Here is a 13,265-nt window from a genome sequence, read left to right on the forward strand (position 1 = left end):
GGAGGCTGGCTGGTAAACAATGCCACCGGCGGAACATGTGAGCGTGGCTCAGGCCGCACATTGGACGCGTCTCGGACGAAAATCGGTAAGCGGGTTTTTAAGCGGTATGTGAGGCAAAATTTTTGCAATTAAAGTAAGCGGTATGCGAAATAATCGCTATGTGATGCCATCGTTATGCGGGGGTCCACTGTAGTAAATAAAATAAGACAGTTATACCATATACGTATATAGCAAACATCAGTAATAACACTGCGACTAGCCGGGGGATCGAATCTGTGTTGTTTTAGCCCGCCTGATGATGAGCATCGTGAATTTTCACTTATCATGATGCAGGCTGAAACAACACGAGTTCAATCCCCCAGCTAGTCGCAGTGTTGTTATTGATTACCACTCGTTCGTGGTTACAATATTATACACCAAATATATACCATATATTCCAAGTGAAGCAGTGTAGGGCAAGTATTTCCCTAATGTTTGAACTGCTAAAATGCCTTGAAATGCCTCTAATATCATAAGAAATTAGTGTATGTAATGTTAAATATTAAAAAACAATTAATAACAAAAAAACAATCATAGCATCAATAATTGTAAAATGTAAATATTGTTGGCACCTTTATTCCACTGTTACCTTATTAAGTGATCATTTTTTCACCAACTCAAACACACCATAAAATCGCAAGTTCTATCAAATTCCGCTCATTTTTAGTCTTATTCGACTCGGAAAAATGCTCTCCGTCGCACTGTAGGAAAAAATTTTTTCTCAAAATCTTGCCACACCACCAGGAATTTTTTCTGCCTACTTGCCACAGCTGAGAGGTCAGTGATCATGCCTATATGCACACCACAGTATTTATTGTTGGCTACATGGTCAACTACATTGTTGCTGCCAGCAGCCCGCAAGCCTGTGGGTTTAGCGTTTCCCCATGGATATAATAAGTTATATTCCATCTTATGATGCTTTACCTCCATCCTTTTTTTTAGCATTCTCTTGCTGAGAAAATGGGGAGTTTTAATTGTATCTTAACTCTTAAGCCTTCTTAATTATTATTATGATAGTTATGATCCCAGGGACTTACAAATACTTATTATTATTATTATTATTACATTGCTGTAGGTCCTTTGGTTTAGCACTTAATTTGATTATATTTTTATTAATAATGTTACTAATGCAACTAATAACACATAGAGGGCCCACAAAAATAAATCAGACCACATCTCTATTACGAAAATTATTAAAAGGCAACAATATACACCTTACAGAACAAAAACTGTAATACTTGATACATAAATTAATATTTTGTCATCTCCTTGACCATCGGAGATAACATGTATGAATCTGCATTTGGCGCAGTCACTCCCCTTAACACTCCGCTTTTGTTTACAATTCTCGGCATGAAGCATTCATTACTTCTCACTTTATTTATGATGGTATCTAAAGGTAGTTGTTAGAAACGATTAAACTCAGTGAAAAAGGGATGTGATGGTAATAATATGGCTCTGAGCTGCATTAAATATCGTATAGCTATCTACCGGCTACCTACACTGACTTCCTACAAATAAATACTACTCATCTCTCACCCTACATTAAGACTACAAATATTTTAAGTTAAGTAATGAATGTACTGTGTGTGTATTTTACTTTTTATTGTGTTTTTTAATGCCTAGTTCTATTATTAACTTAATATAAATTAGTGTAAACTTGTTGTCTGGCATTTATAAGAGGAAACAATGGCGTTCTGCTTTTGGCGATGTCCGCTTTCCAGCAGTAGCTTAGAACCTAACCTGCCGTATAAGTGGGATCCTACTGTATACGTATTTCTCTAAAATATGTTATCTTGTTTCTAATGCTTTTAAATTTACAGTAAACCTTCTATTTGATGGCAATTGTGGTTGATAGAGAATAGATCGTTTTGTAGTGATCATAATAGCAGCAGACAGTTTTGTAGTGATCATAAGAGCAGCAGACAGTTTTGTAGTGATCATAAGAGCAGCAGACAGTTTTGTAGTGATCATAATAGCAGCAGACAGTTTTGTAACCAGTGAAGCTTGTCCGGTGTTTATGAATCACATGACCCAGCAGATTTTGTCCCACATTTCCAAAGTTCATTAAATTGAGGGTTTACTGTATAGGTGCTCTTTGCTTTACGATGCTTCGACTTATGATATTTCAACTTTACAATGGTCCATAAGGCTGCATGTTTGCTGCCAAACACAACCTCACTCATCCAACCATTTATTGACAGGATAAACTTTATTCATTTACTTACTTTTCAATAATGGTATTTAGTTACAGTAATTATTTGTTCATTTACTTATTCAGTGACATAGTAATTATTTATATAGGTTAAGTACGTTTGCCAGGAAACAGGACAAGTGTTTCCTGATGTGGGTCTTAACCAAACGATGACCCACAACTGGAGCTTTTGGTCATCTGACCAAGACCTTCCACTGGGTTACACCTCCACCCCTTTTAAATTAAGTCTATAATTACAGTGATACCATGAGTTACGAACTTAATTCGTTCCAGAAGGCTGTTGGAGTGCCAATACTGAACAAACTTGTTCCCATAAGTTGGTTGGCTTTTATCACTAATCTTCGTAGGCCCCACGGTTACTTATTTATACAAATAATATAAAAAAAAATGTGAAGAAGCACGAAATAGTTTACAGCGAAGTTCCGGTGGGTCGTGGTTGGTTGGTTGAGTGCCGAGCAAACAGTTGACTATCAAGCGATTTTTTTTACCGAACAAAGCGTTCGAATACTGAATTATTCGAGTAGGGAGCTGTTCTAGTACCGAGGTTCCACTGTATAATCAGAGTAGACTTAGGATGGGTTCAGAGTGTAACCCAACTGTAAGTTGAGGGGCGTCTGTACATATTATTTGTAACATTTTTATGCTATTACAAATAAAAAAAATTTTTTCAACAGGGACAATCTTCTAGGTTCTTTAGACCCCCTCAACTCTTCCCTCACGTCCACCACTAGCATCACTTCAGCAGCCTCAAACTTTGAGCAGATCATAGACCTAGGCCAAACCAAACTCAGTAACGAAGATGCTGTTAATAGCAATCCACCGTCGCCCTTCATAGCATTTGAGCAGAATCTGAACAAGAAGCAGAATCAAGAGAATACTAGCACAGTCCCAGGTATGAACTAACATTCCAAACTTTGTATTATGGATATATTAGTAGTGGCAATAAGATCACAGTAAACAGGTGATATGACAATATGCAAAATGACCAGTGAAAAAAAAAAGTGGAATTCCAAGTGCTTTTGTGATTTCTCATATTATCAAGGAATAGTAAAAATAATAGAAGAGAAGACTTTTAAGGCTGAGGTATCACCTCACCTCCACCTCCATGGGGAAGTGAAACAGAATTCTTCCTCTGTAAGTCATGTATGTCATAAGAGGTGACTAAAATGCCAGGAGCAAGGGGCTAGTAACTCCTCCTGTATACATTAAGGGGCTAGTAACTCCTCCTGTATACATTACTAAAGTTAAAAAGACAAACTTTTGTTTTTCTTTTTGGTCACCCTCCCTCGGTGGGATACTGCCAGTTTGTTGAAAGAAGAAACGTCGCCTCACATACTTGCATGCTCAGCGTTATATGTGAGGTAAAATCTCAGCCTTATATATTTTTTGTGTGTTTTTTTACTGTTCCATAACCCTTTCACTGTTGGTGCCGTAGTACTGCAGCTTACAAGCCAGTGTTGGTGCCGCAGTACTGCAGCTTACAAGCCAGTGTTGGTGCCGCAGTACTGCAGCTTACAAGCCAGTGTTGGTGCCGCAGTACTGCAGCTTACAAGCCAGTGTTGGTGCCGCAGTACTACACCAAAATTCTACTGGCTTCAGATCTAGTGGGGGAAAGCTGGTAGACCTACATATAAGAGCATGGGTCTGAGTGGTCAGTGTGCACAGAATGCAAAAAATCCTGCAGCATGCATTGCATAATAATAAAAAAAAATGACTGTGTTATTGGTTTAAAACACAGACTCTGCGGTGTATTTTTGTATGGTATTTATGGTCGTATTCCCGTTTTCTTGGTCTCATTTGATAGAATGGAAGATGTATTACAGAAATAGAGATGATTTTGAATGGTTTTTGGACTAAAGTACCTTAACATTGAGCTCAAACTAGTGGAAATGTTCGATTTTTACTGATGTTCAAGAGTAAACAGATCACATCACACATCCGATACACGTCAACTGGCGGGTCTAATAAGCTTTCACAAATGTGCCAGTATTATTTATACCATTTTTACACATTGCAGTAGTCCGCAATACAGTAAATCTTCTATTTTTTGTGTGAATAAAAATTTAAGAGTAATATAAGAGGGGCGTGGAGACGTGACTGTTGAACAGAGAAAATGTTATTTTAGTGCTAAGAATGTCTGCAGTGTTTATTCTGGCCCCTATTTTGAAATTAGCCTTACTTGAATTGTTTATGAAACTGGCCATATTACCAATTTCTGATGACTTTAGTTTAAATGGGTAGTTTCTTGTACTCAGTCAATAGAACAAATGGAGTTCTAACGAAATAGCTATGAGATTGGTTGACTGGAACAATTAAATTGAAAACAGGGTTCAAAGTGGGCAAAATCGCTGATGCATAAATATCTGCAAGAGAACAATTCCAAAAGTTTTCCATCAAATTCTGTACTTTTGGTGTCATTACCATCGGGAAAAGATTATTTTTTTTAAATTTTCGATACTGAGAGCATGTTTGCAAGCAGGGCTCTCAACAGTGAAAGAGTCAATACTGTGAGAAATCATGACTCCTTGGAATTTTTTCACTAGTTATTTTGCACGTATGAGTTTGGAGTGACGTCTGAGCACCTCTGCAAAACACAGTGATTCCACACACTCACCATCAAAGTGTTGAATGATGAAAGTTTTTTTTCTTCCATTTGGGGTGAAACGGCCAACACATTAAAAAAAAGTACATAACACTTTTTTGTAAGAGAGGGTAAATAAAAATAAACAATTTAAATATCAATTAGTTTATTTACATGGAAATTAAATTACACGTTAAATAAGAGTTTAGTGTTGTGCTTTTAAAGATTCATTTTATTAAAAAAAAATTTTTTTTTAATTTTGTATTCTCACCTTTTCAGATCTGCTGCTCTAAGTCCGGTTTTGTTCACGTGCGAGTGTTGATTGTGATTTATAAGAAAAGTATGTGATAGCACTGGACCTTGATACACAACCTCATGTGGATGTGGAGCAGAGAGAGTAACACCTTCATAATAAGGGCCGGCTTTTGCTCTTGCGGACTATGTGCAAGAGATTGAGAATCTGTTATGATTTGGCCTTCCCCAGTCAGAATATATTTAAAAAAAAGCTGTAAGCCCACGTAGGGACATACAGCGCTACATTACCCCCAGTCAGAAGAAATAATTGCCTTAATTGGTTATTTTAGTATCTCAAGTTTGGGACTTGCAAAATTATGTAATTCATCGTGCAGATATATGCACCAATACTGACCATTTAGCGGTTATAATCCTCAAGGTGTAATGCTTCACCAGGGTCGGATTAAGGCTTGGGTTTTACGGGCTGCAGCCCTGGGGCCTCCAGTGATGTTTTCAACTTAATGATGTTTTGGAGAAATTTGTTTCAAAGATATTACGCAGAGCAAATGTTTGAATTTTAATTATGGTTTGCCTTGTAAAAATAAGTATTTAACTTTTTTTCCCTTTCTGAAAATATAACTGGTGGCCTCACAGTACCTGTAGTCCAGGGGCTACAAAATCTTAATCCGGGGCTGTGCATCACTATAGTCTTCTCAGAGATCTGTCTTTCCAAAGGTTAGTATTGTATAGTTTGAGCCAAACGAATGCTTACAGATGTAGACAGACAAGGAAATTTTTATCATTACTGTGTTATAGCAGTGTGTTCTGCACTCCAAAATAGATATTAATCCTACGAAAGTAGCTTTACTGCAGAATGTGCTAGTTACTATTGTGCTAAACTATATACTAAATGAATGACACGAACACTGCCAGTAGGAGTGGCACCAGTGTCTGAGCTCCATTATAAAATACCATGAAAAATTATGTATGGTACTTCAGTATAGGAAGCCCCCCCCCCCCCCGGCTTTTTTCCCCTCATATATCGTGCAAGTTAATCTTACTTATTAAGAGACAGTTAAATATTCAAGAAGGCATCTGTATGTAGCTACATTTATTGTTTTGCAAAATATTTTACTTACTAAAGTCAGTTTAGACCCTTGTGGGTTAAGCACTTAGTTTTGAGTGTAATAAAGTTAGGTTTAACGTGTGAAATTTTATCTTGTTTCTCGGGTAATAGTTTACCTGCCCTCGGCCCACTGAGAAATGCTCTATTAGATTAGATTGATACTAAAATGAATAGGAAAAGCAAATTATAAAATTAGCTGGGAATTCTATACTGACCAAACATGGTGCTGGTGTCAAGATAAAGGACGACGGGAATGCTAAAATTCTCACATTGCATAGTTATTAATGTACCTCAGTTCTGATGTGATCTCCTACTTGCAGTAATATATATATATATATAATAGTCAGTCATAAGAAACAAGTGATATCTTACTATGGAATATAACTACAGTGAAAGGCAATAAAATTTTCAGTGCTTTTTGTAGTCTAAAGTGATTAAAAGTTCATGACAGCACTTGAAATTTTATTAACTTTGATTGGTTATGTTGTGTACACATTATCAACACACATACACACACACACACACACACAAAATTCATATGGATCAAATTAAAAAATAACCTGTTTTATATATGAAAGAAATCTGTTAAATACTGAATGGGTGCTAGTTGGTGTAGCAAGCTTGCCATGACTACTGTTGACCTACAGGTCTTCTCATTATAGGCTATACATTAATACTGCAGTGCAGTCAGTGTATAACCACCAGTCATTAAGAACGACACGTTCACTAAGGCTACAATCATATTTTGGGTCTCCTTGGAGTAGAACAGTCCAATAGTTTACGGTTATTAATCAGTCCACGTGATAATGTCATGTGCATAATTAACTCATACTTCTGAAAGTATTACATGTATTCAAGATACCCTCATGGGCTTGGTGGAACGACAAGTGTTGCTGGGAGGTGACTTTTAAAAGCAACTATTTTCTCCATTATAGGCAATCCCTGCTTGGAACTCTCCAGCTTCATGGCTGCTACTCACAAATTATAGTAAAAAAAATGTATTTTAGACTTGTTAATAACCACTAATAGTACTATATTCACCAGCTCTAATCCATTCTATCTCTGCTACTTTCCCTCTTTATTTACTTTTATAGAAAATGTATAAAGTCTATCTTGTATCTTAGGTATTAGGATTTGCTTTAAGAAGTCATGTTTTTTTCCCCCTGAGTAATATTATTTATATAGTTTAAGGTTTTTATATTTTGAGTTGCATTTACCCATGGTGCATCAACGTTAAAAAGTATACATGAAAGTTGGCCTTCTTGCCTTTGATATGGCATTATTTGTATTTTATTCAATGCTCAAAGACCTCATTAATATCGTAATTTGCTTGCAAATTGTCTCATAAAGATTATACACTAAAAGATAAAAGTTGAATTGACATTTCAGAGGTGAAATCTCGGTCATTACTGCCTCTGTCACCTCCAACTTTGTATCTTAGGCCATTATAAACCTAACCCTGTACACTAAAAGTCCTTGTACTGTATTTGTAAAGTGCTATATGTGGTATAAAATTTATCAATCAATGAAGACCTTGTTTCATTAGTTCCTTCCCTAAAAAAATATTGAGTTCATTAGCAACCCTTCAAGAGTCCAGCCCAATGCTGGTACTTACCTAGATGTGGTTGCAGGGGTCAAGTCTTGGCTCCCGCCTCTCGACTTGATGCAAGGCATTGGGATTACCTTTCCATAGAGTTCAACATTACCTCCCATCCCCCTTGTAGTATGTGATCATCACTAGAGAGCTTCCCTGTAAAAGAAATTTACGTATATGTCATGCTGAATAGGTAAAACTTGCAATTTTGGCTTGCATAGCAATGCTCCTCTTGCCAAATAAGGAAAGCAAAAATTTGTGTATGCAATTTTGCAAAAAATCATTCTGAACCTAATGAAAAAAATTATATTTCATTGTGTTTATCAAATTATTGTAACCTTATCCAACTAAATATATTTTAGATAAGTTTTCTAAGGTTCTTTTGGTACAAAATTATTAATTTTACATTAAATAAAAAACATGCATCTTTAAATGTACAAGAAAATTTTTAAGGGATTAATTTTAAATGAGTTCTTGCTAATTGACCAAATTTACCTATTTGACATGACATTTATTTTTATTAACACATCAGCCATTTCCCACCAAGGTGGGATGGCCTGAAAAAAAAAAAATCACCATTATCATTGTCTTGCCAGAGGCGAGCTTACACTACAGTTATAAAACTGCAACATTAACACCCCTCCTTCAGAGTGCAGGCACTGTACTTCCCATCTCCAGGACTCAAGTCTGGCCTGCCGGTTTCCCTGAACCCCTTCATGTTACCTTGCTCACACTCCAACAGCACGTCAGGACCTAAAAAAAACATTTGTCTCCATTCGCTCCTAACACGCTCATGCACACTTGCTGGAAGTCCAAGCCCCTCGCACACAAAACCTCCTTTACCCCCTCCCTCCAACCTTTCCTAGGCTGACCTCTACCCTGCCTTCCCTCCACTACAGATTTATACACTCTCGAAGTCATTCTATTTTGTTCCACCCTCTCTACATGTCCGAACCACCTCATCAACCCTCTGGATAATAGTTTTGGTAATCCCGCACCTCCTCCTAATTTCCAAATTACGAATTCTCTGCATTATATTCACATCACACATACTGCTCTCAGACATGACATCTCCACTGCCTCCAGCCTTCTCCTTGTTGCAACATTTACAACCCAGGCTTCACACCCATACAAGAGTGTTGGTATAACTATACTCTCATACATTCCCCTCTTTGCTCCACAGACTCCTCAGTGCACCACTCACCTACATATACAGGCAGTTCCTAATGGAAGAAGTTAATATGTATATTCATTGAGACATACATTATGGAAAATAACTAAAAATCATTAAAATACTTAAAAATACAAAAAATGACTGAAAAAAGACAGTTCTAGCATGATACAAGGCTGTTTTCTCTCGTCTGTTTCTTCCCTGTCTGAGGCACCTTTTACGGCACACTTAACTTATACAAGCCTCATAACCATCTATGAAAGCTGTTTATGCAGGGCTTTTTCACATTTGTGGGAATAAATTGATCCAACAAACACCATCATCATGACAGTTTTCCATTCTGAGAGAAAAAGTTTTTTCGCCCCAAAAAATCCCTGGACTATAGTTCAGCGTTTTTCACCATTTTGGGCCAGATTTTCAAAATTCATTAAAATCGCACCAGGTGTACTATTTTCTATGCTGGTTCAGAATATACACTCGAAAATGTAAAATCAGATCATTTAAGCATCATACGAGGCCTTAACCCTTTGAGGGTCGACAGGCCCTCTCCGAGACTCGTTCTCAGGGTCGGCCAAATTTTAAAAAAAAAAATTATTTTTTCTTATGAAAAGATAGAGAATCTTTTTCCGATCATAATGACACCAAAAATATGAAATTTGATGGAAAACTTACGGAATTATGCTCTCGCGAAGTTAGCGGTCTCTGCGATGTTTACGGATCAGCGATTTTGCCCACTTTGAGCCCTATTTTCGGCCAGTTCCACTGTACTAGTCGACAAAAAACATGAATATTTCACTAGAAATCCATTTTTTCTATTGAATGAGTGCAAGAAACCACCCATTTACCAATTTCAACCCCCTCAAGGAAGGCTCCTTGATGTTGGTGAGGGGCTCTTGATTTAGGGAATTGGATCTGTGCTCCAGTTCCCCGAATTAAGCCTGAATGCCTTCCACATCCCCCCCCCAGGCGCTGTATAATCTTCCGGGTTTAGCGCTTCCCCCTTGATTATAATAATAATACCAATTTCAACTATCCAGTACAGTGGTCAGAATTTAGCAATTTTGCCAATTTCACACAAATTTCAAAAGATGCCAATTTCCGAATAGGGTCCAGAACAAACAGAATACATTCCTGGCACTAAAATAACATTTCCTCTGTTCATTAGTCACGTCTCAAGGCTCCTCTTACATTCTTTTGCTTTCCACTTTGAATTTTTATTCTCACGAAAAATAGAAGATTTACTGTTATGCAGAGTACTGCATTAGTGTAAAAAATGGTATTAATCATATTGGCGCACTTGCAAAAGAATATTAGACTCACCAGTTGATGTGTATTGGACGCTTGGCATGATTTGTTTACTTATGAACTTTGGTAAAAATCGAACATTTCTGCTACTTTGAGCTCAATTTCAAGGTACTTTTCATTGTAAAACCAGTCAAAATCATCTCAATTTCTATGATATGCCTTCCATTCTATAAAATGAGACCAAGAAAACTAGAATACAACAATAAATACCATACGAAAATACAGTGCAAAGTCGCTGTTTTATTCCAAAAAAACGGTCAAAGTTTTTTTTTTTCTCATTATGCACTGTGTGCTGCAAGATTTTTTTATACCGTGCACACTGACCACATAGACCCATTCTTTCATATGGAGGCCTACCAGCTTTCTCCCACTAGATTTGAGGGCGCTAGAATTTAGGCGTACTAGTACGTCAAAAACCCTGGGTCGTAAGCCGTACTAGTACGTCAAAAACCCTGGGTCGTAAGCCGTACTAGTACGTCCGAAACCCTCAAAGGGTTAATTTCCAGCCAATTCCTAATGGAGGAAGGTAGCATTTTCATCGAGACTATTCATTACAGAAAATAACTAGAAATCATGAAAAATACCTAAGAATATTAAAAATAACTGACAAGAGACACTTTTAGCAAGGTACAATCCTGTTGTCTCTTGTCTGTTTCTTCCCTGTCTGAGGTGCCTTTTAAGGCACATTTATCTGATACAACTCTCATAACCATCTATGAAAGCTGTATATACAGGATTTTTCCATGTTTATGGGGATAAATTGATCCAACAAACAGCATCATCATCACCGTTTTCCATTCTGAGAGAAAAAATTTTCTTTTAAAATTGGACAGTGACATGATGGAATTACTATTAGTTTGATCAATTACCTCCAGTAAATATGAAAAACAAAAAAAAGTCGGTACCTGATCAGCCGGGCTGTGGCTCGTACGTTGGTTTGCGTGCAGCCAGCAGTAACAGCCTGGTTGATCAGGCTCTGATCCACCAGGAGGCCTGGTCACAGACCGGGCCGCAGGGGCGTTGATCCCCGAAACTCTCTCCAGGTAAACTCCAGGTATACAAGAATACCTCGGTATTATGGCAGGTTAGGCTCGAGACTGCCAACGCAGAGCGAATATCACCTTAAAACAATCTTTTTTTTCCACTCATCAGCCTTTTTTTTCGTATTTACTGGAGGTAATTGACCAAACTAATAATTCCATCATGTCGTTTTTCCAATTTAGGGAGAAAAAATATTTTTTACCCTCAAAAAAGAATTTCAGCAAAATTTCTTGAATTTTCAATTTGGCCTAAAATCACATATGTTGTTTTTTACTGATTAAGAATATGGAGCCAAAAAGACAATAGTAGATTATTGTAGACAGCCTGTACTGTCTGCACAGACAGCCCATGCTGTCTGCCAGCTTAGTTCATATTTCGCGGCACTAACGTGCTGCCCTCTGTAGCTAGGCCTCTCGGTGGGCACGGCAGCCTGCCTGCCCTTGCCTCGCTCTCACTCACACAGCCTAGCAGGAAGACACAAGGCCTACATCTAGCTCTCTCTCGTGGGATGGCCCTGCCCGGGCCATGGGCACAACACACAAGCCTGTGTACCCACCACAACATTAACAATAAAGTAAGAAGCCTCCGAAGACGTATCATTTACACCCCGCTACCAGAACACCAAATAATCCCGTTACATTATAATGGAAAAACTGGTCCAGGACCACCACCAGCAACAACCTGGTTGAGCAGGCTAGCAGCAGACAAGCCTGGTCCAGAACCACCAGCAACAACAACCTGGTTGACCAGGCTAGCAGCAGATGAGCCTGGTCTAGAACCACCAGCAACAACAACCTGGTTGACCAGGCTAGCAGCAGACAAGCCTGGTCCAGAACCACCAGCAACAACAACCTGGTTGACCAGGCTAGCAGAAGACAAGCCTGCTCCAGGACCACCACCAGCAACAACCTGGTTGACCAGATAAGCACCTAATAAGCCTGGTCCAGGACCACCAGCAGCAACAACTGGTTGACCAGACAAGCCTGGTCCAGGACTAAGCTCCAGAATTAGGAAAACTCTGGCAACTCATCACAGGCATATCAAAGGTATAACCATCCACTCTTGCCCCCCTCCCCCCCCCAAAAAAAAAATAATGGGTCTGACATTGTCGCAATTTGTCAGAGAGAAATTAATAAATAATCTCATCTTCTGTAATGGTACAGAATCTTTTTCAGAAGGCCATGACACCCAAAATTCAAAATTTGATGGATAACTTAACAGAATTACACAACACCATAAGAGAAGAGAAACGCTGCAGCAGGCCTACTGGCCCATACTAGGCAGGTCCATCTCATGCCCAAACCCACAAACAATCTACTCAACCCGTTGTCAATGCTACCCAACGAATAAACTGTGACAATCCTATTAACTATGCAGGTGCAAAGTCGGCAGTCCAAGCACAATTTGCACCTTGGCAATTCTGGCCAATTTCTATCCAATTTTAAGCCAATTCCGATGCTCAAATTGACATAATTCTATCCTATTTCACTAGCATGCCTTCCGTTTCATCAACTGGGGAAGAGAAACTGCCCATTTAACTATTAGAACTACAATACAGTGGTACCCCGAGTTTTGGCCATAATTCGTTCCAGAAGGCTGTTCCAGTGCCGTTACTGAACAAATTTCTTCTCATAAGGAATAATATAATTAGTCTGTTTCAGACCCCCAAAAATACACTTAGAAAAGCACTTACAATAATAAATACACTTACATAATTGTTTGAGTTGGGAGCTGTACAAGACTCAGGGTACCACTGTATAACGTGCACAAAATCTGTCCAATTTTACACAAAAATAAAAAATACAGTGGACCCCCGCTTTACGATCAGCTCCCAATGCGACGAATTATGTAAGTGTATTTATGTAAGTGCGTTTGTATGTGTATGTTTGGGGGTCTGAAATGGACTAATCTAATTCACAATACACAAATAACCCGCACATAAAAGAGAGAAGCTTACGA

General features: G+C 38.3%; 1 protein-coding gene across 1 annotated transcript in view; it reads left to right on the forward strand.

Moving 5' to 3' along the window:
- Positions 1-7,725, forward strand: part of LOC128700979 (mucin-5AC) — a 121,591-nt gene extending 113,866 nt beyond the window's left edge. The window contains exons 17-18 of the mRNA XM_070080271.1: positions 2,929-3,146; positions 5,115-7,725. Coding sequence (XP_069936372.1) covers positions 2,929-3,146; positions 5,115-5,128 — 232 coding nt within the window. The 3' untranslated portion in view covers positions 5,129-7,725. The remainder of the gene's footprint in view (positions 1-2,928; positions 3,147-5,114) is intronic.
- Positions 7,726-13,265: the final 5,540 nt, after the last annotated feature.

This window comes from Cherax quadricarinatus, unplaced genomic scaffold, assembly GCF_038502225.1.
Source record: "Cherax quadricarinatus isolate ZL_2023a unplaced genomic scaffold, ASM3850222v1 Contig268, whole genome shotgun sequence".
NCBI classification, from domain to species: Eukaryota; Metazoa; Arthropoda; class Malacostraca; order Decapoda; family Parastacidae; genus Cherax; species Cherax quadricarinatus.